We start from the raw sequence: 19,292 nt of genomic DNA, 5'->3' as shown, positions 1-19,292 counted from the left end.
GGGGGGATTGTGGCCACATTGCACCATGAAGATTTGCAAGAAAAATCTATTACAAGGACCAGCCGTTAGAGGACACCCTTATAGCTGATGGAGGATATGTGGGAAAAGAGGGAGCAGGGCAAGCAAATTAAATCTTCCATACTCCACAAAATTGAGTGAGTTGCCCCACCTCTTGGAGCTTCTGACTGCTATACTCGTGTTTGCCACCATCAGACCCCTTTTTCGCTGTATAGGAGCTGCCTGTACTGCATGATGCAGTGGTCCCACTTGATCACGGGTATCACATCATCATAATTAATTTTGCGCAACAATTTCCAGATGGTGGTACTAGCACCAAAACAAAACAAAAACAAAACAGAGCACAATAACAAAGAAAAAAAACAACAACAAAATATATACATCAAAAACACCCATCCCCCTCAACAAGAAAAGAAAATGTCTTTTTAAAAAAAAAAACCTGAAATGAAAAAGCGGAAAAAAAATGACTCTACCCCCCTAAAATATAACAAGAAATAAAGAAAAAAATAAGAACCCCACCTCATGTGCCATTTGCCAACTTAATAGTCTCCTTCCAAGTGGTGGGCCCGAACTTTCGAGGCTTTCTACCATGGTATGGCCTGGAAAAATCTGAGGCTGGTCAAGTTGCCCACCAGCCGTGCGCTGTAGCGGTTGCGCAGGCAAAGGATGCCCCACTTGCCCACCCCTATAGTTGACAAAGTCTTGGCTCGAGGGATAACTTTCAATAGATCATGCTATGCAAATAACCCTGAACAAGAATCAGGACATGTACAAGTGATTTAGCAATGGTTATCTAGCAAACATGCAATGCACTGCCTACATCTGTCCACACATTGGGGTTATCTCACTTCTATCCACAAGGTAAATGGTCCTTTGAACTGGACCCTGGCCACCAAGGCGAGTTGGACCAGCTACCCTAAGCAGCACTGTAGTATTGTCACACTTAGGAGGATTTTGACTTATAATCCCACAGATGGTAGCTTTTGCACCTCAGTCAAGCACATACACCAAATGTATGAGTCTGTGGTTCCCCTCATATTTAACAGGATTTCTATCATGACAACACCTCATCAGTAGGGTCAAATTGTCTAAACCCAGCTTATATTCAATATTAGTAAATTGACAATCCAATGTTCAGCAATACAGCCTTTGGGAACACAATGAGGACAGTCCAACCTGGTGTAGAACCCTAAGGGGAGCCGGGGCAGGTACCATCCTCCTACCCACCAACACCAAGCACCTCTATCGCACCCCTGCCACCTAGTGGGTGACAAAGGCAGCTGCCTGTGACAGCCTCAGCCATGCCAAGTGCTCACTGGAGTGTGCAAGTGCAATCGATGGTTGAACCAATAGGGACAAAGGCAGCTGTGCCAACCTCCAAGAACAGAGTAAAGGCAACTGCCTGGGACAACCCAATCCATGCCACACACTTGCTAGAGAGCGATCAATGGGTGAGCCAATAGCCATCTGAACTTCATGGAGGTAGGAAGCAAGGCAGCCAGGAGGGCAGAGGAGCAGCCAGAGGGAGTACCCTCTCCCACCACCACTGTCATCCTCCATCTCCTTTCCCACACCCCAGATGCCTAGGGGTGTACAAGAATAGCTGCCCCCTCAAAGGACAGGGGAAAGATAATCACCTGTGACTGCCCCAGCTATGCCATATGCTCAACATAGTGCATGCATGCAATCTATGGGTGAACCAGTAGGCAGTGATGAGGAGCGAGGCAGCCTGAAGGATGGAGAAGCAGGCAGTGGGGTTACCCCACCCACTATCAATATCTCCCTACAAAATACATTCACACTCCCTCACCATGTTGAAAAAGGAAGCTGCCTTCCCCCTTAATATGGAAGAAAAGCTACAGCCTGTTACATCCTAGCTGTACTTAGAGCTTGTCAGAGTATGTGGGTGTAATCGATGGGTGAGCCAACAGTCCTCCAGATACAGACCCAGCAGTGGTGGGAGCAAGGCAACTGGAAGAAGAGAGGAGCAGCCAGATGGGGCTCCCCTTACCACCACCACTGTCACCCTCAATTTCCTCTTCCACACACGCCCAACCTAACAAGTCAGAGGAACATTGAACCCTGCTCCAATGAGCACCCAGCACCATGGGAATGGGGGATCAAGAGGTACTGCACACGTTATTTATTTTTCTATTTACTCATCTAACCATTCATTGGGAAACCAGTGCAAGCCATCCTGGGGTGTGTAGTTGGAAAGGCAATGGTAAAAAAGTTGGAAATGGAAGGTTGAATAGCAATCTCTAGTGGCGCAATGCAGCTTTAGAAGAGGATCCCCCTAGGTGTCACCTACACCTTTGATGAAAGTTTTGGGCCAAAATAGAATTTGGGGGAGGCTCCTCAGGAGGCGCATGTAATTACAGTTGTTAAAAAAATAATATGTGAATAAACATGGAATAAAAATATACAATTCTGATGTGATTCATTGTGTGTTATGTATTCTTTCTTTTAAGCAGAGGATCATTCATGAAGGTGACTCATGAAAATATTAATTCCGTGATACATAAAAAAAGTGAAAACATAGAAAACAAGTGATTAGATGGATACGTGAACAACCAATAAATATATATATGGATGCAAATGTGTCTTAAGGTGATGGGCGTAACCCAACTCACTGGGCAGTATTCAATGAGAAAAATTCTCCGTGTTTTATGGAGAATTTTTGCTTTTTTCGCCTTGGACGGAGCATTTTGCTCTCCAAAAGTGAACCACCCTATTCAATGTGAAATATTCTCCGTCTTTCTAAGTGATTTTCTCCGTGTCTCTCCGTGTAGCAATTCTCCATCTTTTGCATCTTTTGATGGGGAGCTGGAATGTGAACTTTTAAACTAAAAGGTTTTTTTTTTTAATTTTGGTGTAAAAAAATCAGGTTTTTTTTTTCTGTGAAGGGGCATGTTATTTTTATTCATGTGCTTATAGCACATGAATATATATTTAATTTTTAAAAAAATATAATATTTTATAAAATAAATATTTTTTTTAATTTTTTATTTTTTTTTATACAGTGCAGCCAGCAGGGGGCCGGAGCGCTCGAGCCGCTCATTAGATATTCATATATTCACTGCACCTGATCGTTAATATGCACGATCGGGTGCAGTGAATACTGGGTCCCCCGCTGGCTATAGGGGGTGGCAGCATGTGCTGCCTGGGTCCTGGGGAGCCCCCCTACCCTCCACATTCCTCTGGAGCAGCCAGGGAGACTTTAATCTCTCTGGCTGCTTCCGTCCCCCGGCTCCCTGAAAGCTCCCTGCCGCGGGTTAAGACTCGCCGCGAGTGGCGGCGAGCATCAGCCACATTGAATAGTGGATAAAGTGCCGTGACGGAGAATCTCCAAACATGGAGAATCTCCGCAAAAACGGAGAGAGTGCATGGCGAGCGAAATAAAACGCTCTCCATGCACGGAGAATTTTCTCATTGAATACTGCCCACTGAAAGGAAGTGTATTTTCAAACCTGTAGCGGTTTCTTTAACTTCTGGTTGGTGTGTACTTTTCTTTTTCAGCTTTTTTAGGTCGATTAGTAGGAGTGTACTCCGGTGATATAGAAATAAATAAGAATAGACAATGTGTAGATTCCTTTTTGATGTAATAAAACGTATAGCTGGATAACTTTATACGTGGGGTGAGTATAATTATTCCAGGGGCGTACTAAGAACTCACAGAATACATATCTAGGTAAACATATCAAGGTTTATTTTCATAACACAGGGAGTTGTATATTGTTGGTAGTCTGCGTATCATAACTCACATGAAGTAGGTAAGGCGAAATCCTAAAAAGGTTTCTTTCTTTCTTGGGGTTCTATCTGTCTTCTGATGTCTTTCCTCAATGACTCAAGATGAAGTACATAAATGAGGTAAGAAAGACAAAAAAAGAGGAACTCCAATATGTAGTGTTCAGAAATATCCGGAAGTAGAAAATACTTTAATGTCTTTAGAAACATATATAGGATTGTATGAATTTAAGTGATGATATATTAATTAATGACAATACCAGGTCATTTCCTGAATAGGGCCATTTCCTGTAGTGATTTCATTTCCTGTATTTAGGCATTGGCGGTTCACCATATAAATACTGGCTCCTCAAACATATCTTGAGAAAGGTCCACAAGACCGAAATGCGTTGATAATCATTTGAGGAGGGTGAACAGCCACTTACCAACAGTACTTGATGTATGTTTTAAAATAATTTTTATTTTTTTCATTGTTTTTTCTATTTTTTATTTTTTATATATATATATATTTTTTGGAATTGTTAAATCCCCCCATCACCCCCTTCTGGGGTTTTCTTCCAATTTTTCTATTGTATCCACTGGATTTTTGTATTATCGTGCTGCTATTTTTATGTACCCCAATACATTTTGAACTTTTTTCATGAAAATTTGAACTTTTGGTCAATAAGAACATAGATTTTTTTCCTCACACTACACGGGGATATAAAAGAAACCGCTATATATGTGGAGAGCACCTACAATAAATTGTAAGTGAGGTACGCCTACTAAAGTAGATTTTACAAGCGAGATACGCAATTATAAGCTCCTCTATTGTAAGACACCAGTATTTGTGTCCTCACCCTCTAAAAGGGGTGTTTCTAAAGACATAAAAGTCTTTTCTTCTTCCGGCATTTCTGAACACTACATATTGAAGTTCCTCTTTTTTTGTCTTTCTTACCTCATTTATGTACTTCATCTCTAGTCATTGAGGAAAGACATCAGAAGACAGATAGAACCCCAAGAAAGAAAGAAACCTTTATAGGATTTCGCCTTACCTACTTCATGTGAGTTATGGTACGCAGACTACCAACAATATACAACTCCCTGTGTTATAAAAAGAAACCTTGATATGTTTACCTACATATGTATTCTGTGAGTTCTTGGTACGCCCCTGGAATAATTATACTCACCCCACGTATAACGTTATCCAATCCAGCTATACGTTTTATTACATCAAAAAGGAATCTACACATTGTCTATTCTCATTTATTTCTATTGACCTAAAAAAGAAGCTGAAAAAGAAAAGTACACACCAACCAGAAGTTAAAGAAACCGCTACAGGTTTGAAAATACGCTTCCTTTGTAAGTTGGGTACGCCCATCACCTTAAGTCACTTTTGCATCCATATATATATATTTATTGATTGTTCACGTATCCATTTAATCACTTGTTTTCTATGTTTTCACTTTGTTTATTTTTTATGGAATTAATATTTTCATGGGTCACCGTCACAAATTATCCTCTGCTTAAAATAAAGAATACATCACACACAAGGAATCACATCAGAATTGTATATTTTTATTCCATGTTTGTTTACATATTATTTTTTTAACAACTGCATTAATTACATGCGCCTCCTGAGGAGCCTACCCCAAATGGAAAAAAGTTGCCTGCAGCTTCCCAGAATGATCCCCGCACAGAGGCAAGGTCAGGTCATTAGCCCCCAGGGGAATCTACTCTGTCAACCCACTGAATCCCAATTTACACCTGACTGGCTTCATCTTATATCTCGTTCTTGGGGGTGGTGGAAGGGTGTTAAAAGTTATGGAACTCAATTGCCTCCAGGCAATGCAGCCTAGACATCACTGCCTCCTGCACCCCTGGCAGTGTCAGGCAAGTTGCAGCAGAACACATCATGAACAGTGTCATGAGTAGGAGATCTGGGCATACCATAGGCTCAGGAAAGGGTCCGTTGCACATGTAGCTGACTTGGGCCCCTGGGTTAAGGAAGAGCAAACATCCCTCCCAACCAGGGCACTGGGGGTCACATCAATCAAAAGAAATAGGACCATATTTCCCCATCTTGCTCTTTTAGAGAGTTTCTCTTGGACGTAGTGGGACAAGTGCTGCATGTGTCATTTTGCGGTACATGCTCCAATTATCCCAAAGCTCCTGGAAGTGTGCATCAGCCCAAAGGGTGTGTGTCGACACTCATTGGAGGGACTTTCACATCATCATCCAGCTCCTCCGCAAGGGGGTGCTGCACCAGGTAGATAGCAAGCCAGGCCATGTCTGAATTTAGGCTCCACAGCTTGCACCCTCTTGGCAAATAAAGAGAACTTCCCCAGGCTCCTGGTGCCCAGCCCAGGTACTACCAAAATCCATCCAGCCACCTGTAAACCATGGAGCAGGTGGTGGCCCATATGTTAGGAAGCAGCCACAACATCTGAGGTCATTCTCCATGTATCGCACCTCCCCTTCTTGGGGGCTTGGAGATGGGCAAGTGACACCTGGAGCATCCACTGTAGTTGACTATAATGGATTGCCAAGGTAATAGGAAAGCACAGCAAGAGGATGGCCCCATGACCATCCTCCATCACTAGGAGTCCTCCATCCCTTGCAAGAACTGGCACCCTTTGACACACAGACAGAGCAGGCTTCCCTGGATTCGTGGAGCCCAAACCGGTTCACCACAGAAAGGGAAGCCCCCTGCCTGCCGTACTACCATGGCCTCCTGTTGCAACCGATGGTTGACATGGATAAACAGAGGGAGTAGGGCAAACACAGTGGGCAACTGGTGCAACTGCAGCAAATGGAAAAAAATATAGGAAGGGCCCCAGGTGCAGGTGATGGGGGACATGAGGAAACAGGGAGGGAGATGTGCATGCACTTACCCCCAGACAACATGGCACTAGAAAAATGAAAAATGCCATTAGAGGCCTAATATGCCCAAACAAATCTGCATATGTTTGATACCTTGAGGAAGCTTTAGTGAAACGGTCGTTGGTAGTTAGGAGAGGGTGAACATGTGTAGTTAGCTATTGTAACTGTCATATTAGGATCTAAGATGTGTACCACGTTAGGTTAAAGCAGTGCTCAGATTATTGCTGGAATCAAACACTTTCCGTGCCTAGTTATTGATAGTGGCACGAGCGGGCAGCAAATGCCGGGAGCACTGACATAGCGCTACCCGGGACCCGCCTGTCTTACTAGCGGCGCTAAGCTTAATGCGACCGCAGCTTGTGTCGGGAGTACAGCTAAACGCTGCCCGGGACTAACTTTGACTGACAGCGCTGGGAGCACACACACTGTGCTACCCAGGGCGGGTGCTGAAAAAGCGGCAACGCTAATGTATATGCGACCGCAAAGTGCCTGAATCCAGCAGCCCTTGTGAAAAAGGTAGTCCCTATCTGTCAGACACGGGGACTCCCAGAGAATACTGAGGGCATTAAAATTGAAACATTCGTGCATATATGATATATAATTGTGAGAAAACACTGCTTTAATCAGGAGTCGCGCACAGCGCGATCCCATAATAGGTACTAAGATCATAACAATCCCTGTAGTCCAGGATTGGGAGAGGGAATAGTGTGTATGCACACACAGACCCTGAAACCCCAACGGGACTTGTACAAACAATATAATAAAAGTGAGTGATGTGTGCGCTTTATAATATAAATAAGCATTGAAATAATGACACAATATATACAGACACAATAATGAGGGAGACTTTTATCTGTTATGTACCTAAGGAGAATATTTACTGTTCAGGAGCAATGATGTGTGTCTGAGAATTAAAACTCTAAAAAGTGCGCTGACCAGAGGCACGTTTAAAATCTATATGAATTGGATGTTCACACTAGATGAATAAAATAACACGCCTAATATATATATCACTGCACTTCCCCGGCGGTAAAACCGCTTACTTTCGGGTATTTAGTAGAGGTGGGGAGCACCAAATGGGGCGCTAGTACAAACCACCCCAGTTTCATTTTGTCATATAGCGACGCAGCCACTCTGATCCCAGCGAGAATTTCGCTTATTTCTGGGTAACAGAGACTCTGTATACACGGGCTGCCTGACAAGAATTAATTCCCTATATATAAGGAGGGATATCAATAATAAACTCTCAGTAATTAATTGCACCTGTTCTGGCGGTCAATCCGCTTAAATACAGATACAGAGATATGCAGACTTGAGAACATATATACTAAGGATACCCCTCGCCTAAAATTAAGCCTTTAAGGTCCTCCCCATACCGATTTAGTGCAGAGGTGTGAAATCACTACCGATTAGTGGACACTATCATATCCCTGGACAGAATAGCGTGGTTCACAAGAGGAATACTGACAACAGCACAATGCCTCTGTACTATGAATAAAATCCTAGTAACTATATGGATAACATATTTGTTTGCACTATTGCAACATAATAACAATAACAGATAACAGTTACAAGAAAAAGGCAATTATAGCCAAGAATTGAGTAATAATCTGACGTACACATGTTCATCCTTTTCCTTTGATTTTAAAATTTGTACACATTTCTTTTCATTCTTTATCACTCTTTCTATATTTTTTAATATTTCACTCTGAGACAAGGTCGCATGGTCTCCTCTGAATTGAGAGACCTTTTTAAGTGAATAAATAAAAGTTACTTTTTATGGTAAATAATTAATGAATATCTGATTCTCAGTGCACCCTACAAAATACTTCTTTTTCTTTGTGGGTGTATAAATCTGCATATGTATTAGATGCTATCAGCACCATCCACATATTGCTTGCATGTCCTTGAAACCAAATCACATGTCTCTTACATGGTACATTAGGGTCCCCCCACAAGTATAACCAGCCCCGTGCACTTTTAACCGGTCCTGTTCCAGAAAATTGGGGGGAAAAATTCAATAGGGGTTCCACATATTTTGAAAACCAGCATCGGGATCTTGGACAGTCCTGGTTCCAAAAAAAAAAGGGACAAAAGAAGCAGAGGTCCCCCATATTTTTTTAACCAGCACTGGGCCCCCCTAGCCAGCAGGATAATTCCACAGCCAGGGGACAGTTTTAATGCAAGGTCCCCTGGCAGAGGGGTGTGGTGTAATGGCCCGACAATTGAGGCATTACACAGGATTTCTATGATCAGTGTACCATTATTGGAATCCTGAAAACCGGTACTCCGACAGGGGGGCGAGCGCTAAGGTGCACCTTGCGGGCTCACTGCTATCACAATGCAGCAGGCTTGCTCACTCGCTGCACTTGCCACAGGGCCTATTCTACCTCTATAGGGTTGTGGACCCCCACAAGGGAGAATAACCCCTTTCAGTCAGGCATTAAACAGTTGGTATTCTGATGGAGGTATACTGATGGTCGGAATCCCGTCTGTTGGGGCATTACACCACACCCCTTGGCCAGGGGACCTTGCATAAAAAGTGTCCCCTGGCTGTGGAATTATCCTGCTGGCTATTGGAGCCTGGTGTTTCTTACAAAAATGCAGGGACCTCTTCTTCTTTTGTCCCTCGTATTTTTGGAACCAGGACCGTCTATGTAGAAGTGACATAGGGGGAAATTTACCAATATGAAAAACCTAGTTTTTCGTATTGGTATTTTCCCTACGACTGCATACGACTGTTTAAGTCGTATGCAAAGTCGTGTTCCGGAGGATCAGTTACAAAGCAGTCATATACGACTGCTTTGTAACCCTCCGATGTCGTAGGAATTCGTATTAGCAGCCGTATATACGGCTGCTAATACGAATTATTTGTAGGCAGTCTGCACGGATCAGTCAGATCCGTGCAGGCTGCAAGGTGTAAAAAAAATTAATTAAATAAATAAATAAATAAAAAAACCGGCGTGGGGTCCCCCCCCACAGCCGAAACCAGCACCAGGCTGACAGAGGCTGGAGCCGGTAATTAAAAATCAGGGAACCCGACAAATAGGGGTTCCCTGATTTTTAACAACCAGCCCCAGGCTCCTGCTCTGGGGCTGGTTCCCAAAATACGGGGGACAAAATGACTAGGGGTCCCCCGTATTTTAAGAACCAGCCCCAGGCAAAACCAGCCAGCAGGGTAATGCCACAGCCGGGGGGAGACTTTTTATGCAAGTCCCCCCGGCCAAAGCATTAACCCTACCGACCAGTCAGCCTGGCCAGGGGCCCTGGGGGAGTGGGGACCCCCCCAATGAAGGGGTCCCCCCCCTCCAGGACTTACCTGACCAGGCTGAAGCCTGGTGCTGTCCTCGATGCACCTGGGCGGTGGGCATCGAGCTGATCGTGATGTAAAAAATAGATAAAACTATTGTTTTTTACTGTGGCACTACAAGTGCCAGCAAGCCTCCCCAGCAAGCTGGGACTTGGAGAACCACAAGTCCCAGCCTGCTGGGCATTAAAGGGCCCACTGGCACTTGTAGTTCCACAGTTAAAAAAATAGTGCACAAAACACACTGACACACTTTTAAAATAAAACTTTAATACACACATTACACACATACTAATACTTACCTATCTTCTTCCCATAGGTAGCCCTGGTCCTGATGTCCTCCGGTCCTGTGTCGGCGTTCCTCTTCATGTCGACGTCCTTCTTGAATTCGACGTCCCTGTCGGCGATGGCGTCCGGTGTCCGGGTCCGACGAAATCCATGGAGGAAGCTGTGGAAGGAAACCATACTCACCTGTCCCAGCGCGACGTAGTCCAGGTAAGGGTCTTGGCAAAAAAACAAACCGACACCCCCAAACCAGACCGGACTCTGTTGCGGCCTAGCGGCTCCTGATTGGCCGCTAGGCCGCAAGGCGGCCAATAGCGGCATTCGGGAGGCGGAGCCGCACGATGTAAACACCGTGCGGCTCCCTCAGAGTCCGGTCTGGTTTCGGGGTGTCGGTTTGTTTTTTTGCCAAGACCCTTACCTGGACTACGTCGCGCTGGGACAGGTGAGTATGGTTTCCTTCCACAGCTTCCTCCATGGATTTCGTCGGACCCGGACACCGGACGCCATCGCCGACAGGGACGTCGAATTCAAGAAGGACGTCGACATGAAGAGGAACGCCGACACAGGACCGGAGGACATCAGGACCAGGGCTACCTACGGGAAGAAGATAGGTAAGTATTAGTATGTGTGTAATGTGTGTATTAAAGTTTTATTTTAAAAGTGTGTCAGTGTGTTTTGTGCACTATTTTTTTAACTGTGGAACTACAAGTGCCAGCGGGCCCTTTAATGCCCAGCAGGCTGGGACTTGTGGTTCTCCAAGTCCCAGCTTGCTGGGGAGGCTTGCTGGCACTTGTAGTGCCACAGTAAAAAACAATAGTTTTATCTATTTTTTACACCACGATCAGCTCGATGCCCACCGCCCAGGGGCATCGAGGACAGCACCAGGCTTCAGCCTGGTCAGGTAAGTCCTGGAGGGGGGGACCCCTTCATTGGGGGGGTCCCCACTCCCCCAGGGCCCCTGGCCAGGCTGACTGGTCGGTAGGGTTAATGTTTTGGCCGCGGGACCTTATATTATAAGTGTCCCCCGGCTGTGACATTACCCTGCTGGCTGGTTGTGCCTGGGGCTGGTTCTTAAAATACGGGGGACCCCTAGTCATTTTGTCCCCCGTATTTTGGGAACCAGCCCCGGACCTGGAGCCTGGGGCTGGTTGTTAAAAATTGGGGAACCCCTATTTGTCGGGTTCCCTGATTTTTAATTACCGGCCCCGGCTCCTTCAGCCTGGTGCTGGTTACAGCTGTGGGGGGGACCCCACGCCGTTGTTTTTTTTAATATTTAATTTTTTTTCTATTTTTTTACACTGCAGCCTGCACGGATCTGACTGATCCGTGCAGGCTAAAACGCAAATAGAACAGGAAAATGGTGTTCTATTTTCCTGTCGTATTTGCGTGGGTGTTTTACACCACTTATCAGCCGTATTGTCAGTACGGCTGCTTAGTAAATCAGAAACCACCATTCTTTTGAATGGTGATTTCTGTCGTATCCTATCGATGGTGTAGGGCATTCGTATTTGTAAATACAAATACGAATGTTCCATCTTTAGGAATACGAATTGTTGTATTTTTGGGATTGTAAATACCGAAAATACAAATTCGTAAAAAAAAGGTGTATTTCTCCCTACAAATACACCTTTTTTCTACGAATCCATTTTGGTAAATTTCCCCCATAATGTCTTGGTAAGCTATTGTTAAATGTCAATGTAATTTAATTGCTAATTTGCAATATTGGTAAACACAATCTCAAGAAGATAGAATCATTGACATTTTTCCTTATTCTAGGATCTTACTAAACATGATCAGAGTATATACCAGGACCTTAGGAACGTCAAGTAAACTACCTTTCTACAGTGCTGGATACAGCCCACATATGCCTTGCCTTCTACAAGACCTGCACATTACTATGACCTGGAATCAAATGTGTAACAGTGAAAGTGAACTTTAAGATGCACATGTACATTTATAAAAATGTAAAAAAAAAGAAAAAAAAGAAAAAGTGGAGTTACTGGTATCAGTATTCGACTATCGGGAAACTGAGCATATGCAGAATGGGTCCTGCAATCACATTGCAGTATAGCAAATGCCTCTGTGTGATTGACAGACAGAGGCATTTGAGGGGAGGGGGTGGTTGGCATTGCCAGTAACGAGTGTGTCGTTCCGGTTTTCCAAGGGGTGACGTGGACAAAGACTTCGTTGCGAGACGCAGTTTCCCTGGATTCACAAGCTGCTATGTGATAGGCAACCTGAGTAAGCAGAGGTTCACTCAGCTTGCTATTGCTGCGGACCATCTTGACCGATGGACACGATGTTCACCTCCTACTGCATTTGCATTGCGATCGATACTGAATGAGGACCACTGTCCCTTATTGTCTGTAACAAAAAGACTATATATATAATATATATATATATATATATATATATATATGCTGTGCTTGTATTTTTAGTTGCATAGACATTTTTGATGCACAGATATTTGCAGAAACATTTTTAAACCACTAAGCTAATGGGTGCCGGATGACTCACTGGCAGTGGAGATGCCGACAGTTGTTTCTCCGGTATTGGAGACTAGACTATCAGGAGCCCGACAATCGAAATCCCGACTTACATTGGCTATTTTCCTTCATAGGGGTCCACTACCCCCATAGAGGGAGAATGAGCCCGCAAGGGGCTTGAATGCGCTCGCCCCGCTTTTCGGGCTCCTGACAGTCGGGATTCCGATGTTGGAGAAATGACCGCCAGAATCCAGACGGAAAGTTCTACGATACCATGAGCTAATATATAGTATTGCATTGTGTTGGGTCTATGTCATTGTTTACAAGAAAATATGAATATTTTTTATATTTTTCCAGATATGTATTTATTGTCTGTTATGTGTATTTAGTTTAAAATTATTAATTACTCCTCTGATAATTTTTTTCCATTTTAAAAGAGCAGAGGTCCAAATATTCCCATCAAACAATATAAGAAGAGGGATGAGGATCTATCTATCAGGGGATGCGAGTCGGCAGGTCAACATTCAAAAGGTTGGCCCCACTATTGGTTGACAGGCCATAGGTCGCAACATGAAAAAAGGTTGACATACCTTAGGTTGACATGGTGAAAAAAGTTGACACAAGCAATAGGGCAACATGGAAAATTACATGATAAGGTTGGCTAGTGTGCCAAGTGTAGTTTGAAGCATGGCAAGTGAAGCAACGTGGTACACTCATACATTGTTCATGTCAACCTTTTTATTGGCATAGACACCCAAAAATATGAAGAACTCATGTGGACATTTTCATGTCGACCATTTCCATGTCAACCTATTGCTTGATTCAACCTTTTGACCATGTCAACCAAAAGTATATTGACCTTTTCATGGCCTGTTGACCAATATTGGTCGACCTATTGACTATGGCCCTCATTACTGTCCACCCTATGACCCATACCCAGCTATCAGTTGGCTCTATTAAATTTAGTAAACAATAGAAAGAATGGCCAGGGATAGCCCACCATTCAATTGTAACTATTTAGGGAAAGGGAAAACTAGAAGGCTGAGAACTATTCATGGATTTCACACAAACTTTTTAACTTGTGAACATGTTTTTTTTTGTATATAGGTCACAGGTGAGACAGATCAGCATTAGAACTAGCATGAAGGGTATTAAGGACCCACAGGGAAATTCATTGTAGGGTCTCAACTCAAGTGGTTGGTCATCCATCAGAGGGGGTGTGGTCAACAAGACAGAGAGACTCGACCAACCATGAGAGATGACATAGTCTGCAAGGGGACCAGGACAGGGACAGGATGAGTAAGCTTGATGTAGCTTCTGCAGAAAAGAACCAATCATCCAAGTTCACCATGATACCTCTCTTGTAGCAGTGTGCACATGACGCCACTGTGGGGGAAATTTACAAAAATGTGTATTCTACTTCAAATGTGATGTTGCTATGGGCAACTAATCAGATCCAGTCTACTATCTTTAGAGGATGCTAAATAAATAAGTAGATTCTGATTGGTTGCCCATAGCAACATCACATGTGAAGTAGAATACACATCTTATTAAATTTCCCCCTGTGAGTGGTTATTAGTTAATTGGAGAGGGAGAGCATCAACCATTAGGAAGATTATTATACTATAGCATTTTAAAGCCACATCAGGCTGAGGAATTTGGGAGTCACTATTCTATTGCTCAGTGGGATTTACAGTAGAAGCATTTGAGGAAAGCTAGACACTTGATTGCAGATCATTATGATAGAGGTCCATTGTAACACATATGTGTCATCCCAATACATAGAGCAAACACAGCTGAATGTTGCAGTTCCCTGGGCACTGGATAGGGAGAGGGAAAACATTAGGGAAATATTTTCCTAGACGGTAGTACAGCTTTCAATACTTTTTTCTCTTCATTTTTACTTATAAACATTATCAAAATATACTGTACATTCCAACAGAAATGCTACTGCTGTGTTTAAATAAATAAATACATTTTTTTTATATTTTTATTTAAGGATTGAGCATCACACAAATACAAGTTTTGAATTGCATACATGTATAGAGACATATGAGTAGTAATCATTTGTTGTATAAAGTAGTAGATCATAACTTTTCGTTTTATAATGTTACATGAATATTCAGGTTCGGATGGACACGGCTGGAGGATCACACTTCATTTTTTTTTTAAGATAATTTTAACTCCTATTCTAATATGTGTAGATGGGGACTTGCTTGTACACTGTGATTATTACTTGTGTATGTGTATATATATATTTACTGTATACACACACACACACACACACACCTGTTGCCATGATAATGTGTGTTGCTGTTAGTCATGCAACCAGCCAATGTTTATTCTTTTGTGCATGTGCTGCAGTCCCAATTGTTACTCCATGGAGATGGAGCATATATTTGAATGCAGGGTCTGTGGATTTCAATGGCATTTCTGGAAGAGAACATGTGTGTTGCGATAAGTGGCTGCGTCCAAAGTGTACAGCTGCTCCCACAGGAGGCCATAGTCAGACAGAGAAACTGCACCTAATATATGGCTGGTGCAAGTTTTTATTGGTGTGTCTATAGAAACACAAAGAGGAAATGCTCCATTGCAAGACAGTGTAAGTGGGCATCTCAGTATTAGGACTCAGGCCCAGTAGCCATTGTGTTGCAGTGAATAGTTTTGAGTCCTGTAAGCAGTGGCCATTTATCAAATTTATATATTCTCCTATAATAAAAGTATGCAGTATTGCATGTACACAGTGGGATAAACAAACTGTCAATCATGCCTCAGTGGCGTTAACAACTTAAGCTGGGTAAGTGTGAATATATATATATATATACATACATACAAATCAATAGAGGCCATCACTCCTTTTTTAGAGGTGCATTTATCATAAAGATGCGATGGCAGTATGGTGACATCGCAGCCTATCACTTTGCAGTGTTCTGCAAGGCCACTGGGATGTATTAAAGCAGGGGTACTAGGATAGCTGGTGCGAAAAAAAGGTTGTCCCGGCGATCTGCGGCTACAGTAGGAGAAGTGTCTTCTCACATTGAAGACACTCCCCCTTTATTCACCCGGCCAATCAGTGCTTTGAAGGCGGGCAAGTGTTTTGATTGAAAAAAATTAGATTGTTAAAAATGATAAATATATAAATAAGAATAAATATATGTGGATGGAGATCCAGCCATACACATAAAATCCAATAACTGTCTTACACCCCAGTTAGATTGTACTATTGCGAATACCTACAACACACTTTCCTCTGTTTCCTCATTTCCTTATATTTAATCAGTTCACAGACCCACAAGGACCCTATTCGCAGTGGCCATATTGCTACCCATTGTTTGAAACTGTTTGTTTCGCTATTCATATGTTTCCTTGAGTGAAATTTCTGTTACCTCTTTTAAATCTCAATAAAAACAGATTGTAAAAAAAAATCCAATAATTAACCAGTGCTTAACTGATTGTGGAGGTGCCAGGGGAGTCTCTGGAGCCAGGGCAGAAGTTGCCAGTGATCAGCTATAAAAATGTGCCAGGGAGATGAGAGAGCAAGCGGGTGAGTGGCACAAGATCCGAAAGTAAAATAATTTGGGATCTTGATACATTTGAGAAGATCGCAGTTTCCATTATAAAGATGGGCACTTCGGAAACAGAGTTGAGGCAAAAACAGCCATGTTAATTTATGGGATACCTCCTTGATACATTTCAAGAATACCTAAAAATGCTGATAGCAGACAGTTATTGCATTTTGTAAAGCAATTTGCTCTTGATAAATGGGCCCCTTACTGTGTGTTATATGGCCCTGGTGCCATCCTGGGATAGCAACCCTGTAGGCAGCAGTCTAGTGTGGGCAGACTCTCGGGACTTTACAAGACAAAATTACTACAAGGTCCAACATGTTCTTAATAAAGGTGGAAACACCGAAACTTGCATATACTTTTGAATGTCGACCATGTACATGTTGACCTTAAACTTGTGTTGACCTTCTACCATTGTCGATCTAGGGTATGTTGACTATTCTTAGTTGTCGACCTAGTCACTGTTGACCAATAGTAGTCGGCCTAGGTAAAAATGCAAAAATGTAGCAGAATAATAGCTTCAGTATAAGAGACAGGAGGAAAGGCGGTGACAAGCCTTATTGTCTCATACCATTGGTTGTGGGCATACAGCATGCTGCAGTGTACATCATTTGTATTGACCTATATGTTTCCTTGCTAAGGATGACACTTATTTTTATTGTGTTTCTGCCCATTTACTGACAGGGGGTATGGTATCCCTGCCAGTGCTAGAGACACTCCAGTCCTGGGAGCTGTCCATGAGCTCATCAGCAGCCCAGCCTCCAGCCCAGCCAGTGTGTATGTCAGATTCCCGGCTCTGAGTGCTGTTTCTATAATAATCCGTAGCACACTAGCAGCACTCTCCCCCCGTGCTGCACACACATGCTCTGCAGGCTACCAGGCGCTGAGTGCAGCAGCAGCTCTCTCTCTCTCTGCAGCTCCCAGTGCTGCTGACTTCTGCTGGACGTAAGGAAGGTCACTACTGCTACTGTGTTCGGCCCCTAGATACTGCGGGTGGCTCTGTCCTCTGTGTCACGCAGGACACCTCTTCACACAGAAGCAGAACACTGACGGTGCAGACCACTGACGGCGCTGAGCGGGGCTCCTGCTGGCAGACAAGCACTGGTGAAGGGAACCTTGCCCATGCAACAATTCTATGAGGAAGGTGTTTGACTGGAACCGAGGATCCTCTGCAAGAAGCCTGCTGCAAACCAAGGTGCTGCTAAGTGCAAGGAAGGAGGGGACAGAAGCCCCGGCTGCGGGAAGATGGCCTCTCCCACCTCTGCCCCCTCTACGCCAGGGAGTAGCACGTCTCCCCCTATGCTTCCAAAGATACGCCAGGTGAGTGGCTCCCTTGGAGCACATTGGCAGTGCCATAGCTTCCCATTCTGTGCACGTGCACTGTGTACATTATGCCTTATCCTACTGTATGTGACAGTACAATGGGAGTGGGCTGGGTGTGATGCGTATGACCGCTAGGTGTGAGTCTGGTAAGGATGACATAGGGACCAGCCCTGCTTACTCCCCTCCTAGACAGACAGAGGCATCGCCCCATCGCTCAGTGACGTCACCTACCCACCTGATAGCATCGTTATAACAATGATACAAAAGATATACTGGGCCTGGCACATGCATGTGTGAAGCACATTTCTACTGCATGATAATAACAGGAGCAGCCCATTACCACTTACTCCTATGACAGGTACACAGGTGCCCCACACCTACAGTACTCTGATTCTAATGAGTGTACAAAGCAATATATGTGCTCTATTATTAAATTGGTATATATATATATATATATATATATATATATATATATATATATATATATATATATATATATATATTACATAGTATGGTATATAATAATAACAATAATGATTATATTAATGATATTTATATAGCACTTTTCTCGCAATAGTACTCAAATATAGTATTATTATAGTATATTATATTATTATAAGGGCTGATCAGGTATCCTGCTATGAAATGCAGTCACCTCTTTAAAAACACAAACAAACCACGCCCTTCCCCTTATGCTCAGAAACAGGACAGATATATAATACTATCATCTTCTAGTCACAAAAATTAAATCCATTCATTATGTCTCTGTTATGTACTAGATGTTTTGGTACCACTGTGTTACCTATTGCTGTGAAACACTAGTTACAAAAATTTGGGTTAAACTTATACAATAACAAATAACTGAGGTAGGTTTTGTGTAGCTCATACCCCTTTCACACTGCACTTGTTAAACGGTATATTGCCGTTTTTTTCCCATTTCAAAACGTTTACGGCTGCAGTGGGAAAGTGCCAGAGTTGATTTACTGGTTAAAGATAACTGGTATTTCAAAACGTTTAAAAAGCAGAGTCCTACACGTTTCAGAGCCATTTTTTATGCAGTGAGAATGGCTTTGAAATGGTATTTAGTAAAAACAACAGATTACAGACCTGTGATAGGCTGTCCCCTGCATCCTGCCTTGAAACATGTTCAGGGGATTAAACGGGTTGACTGATGGGAATGATACTTAAACGGTATTTAAAACGGTAATCTACTGCAATGTGAAGGCTCAGACCCGTTTTAAATACCGTTTAAAAATACCGTTTTTTAAAAAGTTTTGGCAATGTGGAAGCGGTAAAAGTGGTGAAGTTTAGGCTAGTGCTTCTGTGACACAGCCATTTAGAGGAGCTGGAGGTGTCATTACCATCCATGACACTGCAGCTCATCAACAGCTCTTACATGGAGTTTTCATACTCTTCATATTCTTGATGGCTTCGTTATAGGACATACACAGGCCATTTAAAAATGAATATGGTTTGTACAATAATAATAAAACATTTGGTACTTGTTTCCTAGCACAGCACCCAAGATTTCCATCTTATGGCATCTTATGCCATCGCATGCCATACAGCCGCATACGATGTATGCGATGCAATACGATTCTTAATTGTATAAGCACGCTAATGGTTAAATGCACCACCACGCCACCGCCACTATCAACGCAAACCCGAAGCGTGGCGAGCGCAGCGGTACTCGTCCTC

The 19,292-nt window shown here is 43.2% G+C and overlaps 2 protein-coding genes across 2 annotated transcripts in view; both read left to right on the top strand.

Annotated features, from left to right (window-relative positions):
* LOC146062267 (cell adhesion molecule CEACAM5-like) overlaps positions 1-16,195 on the top strand; it is a 46,550-nt gene extending 30,355 nt beyond the window's left edge. Inside the window, exon 7 of the mRNA XM_083174531.1 lies at positions 11,996-16,195. Coding sequence (XP_083030657.1) covers positions 11,996-12,049 — 54 coding nt within the window. The 3' untranslated portion in view covers positions 12,050-16,195. The remainder of the gene's footprint in view (positions 1-11,995) is intronic.
* Positions 16,196-16,998: 803 nt separating this feature from the next.
* ANK2 (ankyrin 2) overlaps positions 16,999-19,292 on the top strand; it is a 486,040-nt gene continuing 483,746 nt past the window's right edge. The window contains exon 1 of the mRNA XM_083174496.1: positions 16,999-17,591. Within this exon, the coding sequence (XP_083030622.1) occupies positions 17,517-17,591 (75 nt within the window). The 5' untranslated portion in view covers positions 16,999-17,516. The remainder of the gene's footprint in view (positions 17,592-19,292) is intronic.

Source organism: Crinia signifera, chromosome 1 (genome assembly GCF_055691185.1).
Source record: "Crinia signifera chromosome 1, ASM5569118v1, whole genome shotgun sequence".
Taxonomy (NCBI): domain Eukaryota; kingdom Metazoa; phylum Chordata; class Amphibia; order Anura; family Myobatrachidae; genus Crinia; species Crinia signifera.
Note: the sequence above shows the minus strand (reverse complement) of the source record. Positions and strands in the feature narration are given on the sequence as shown.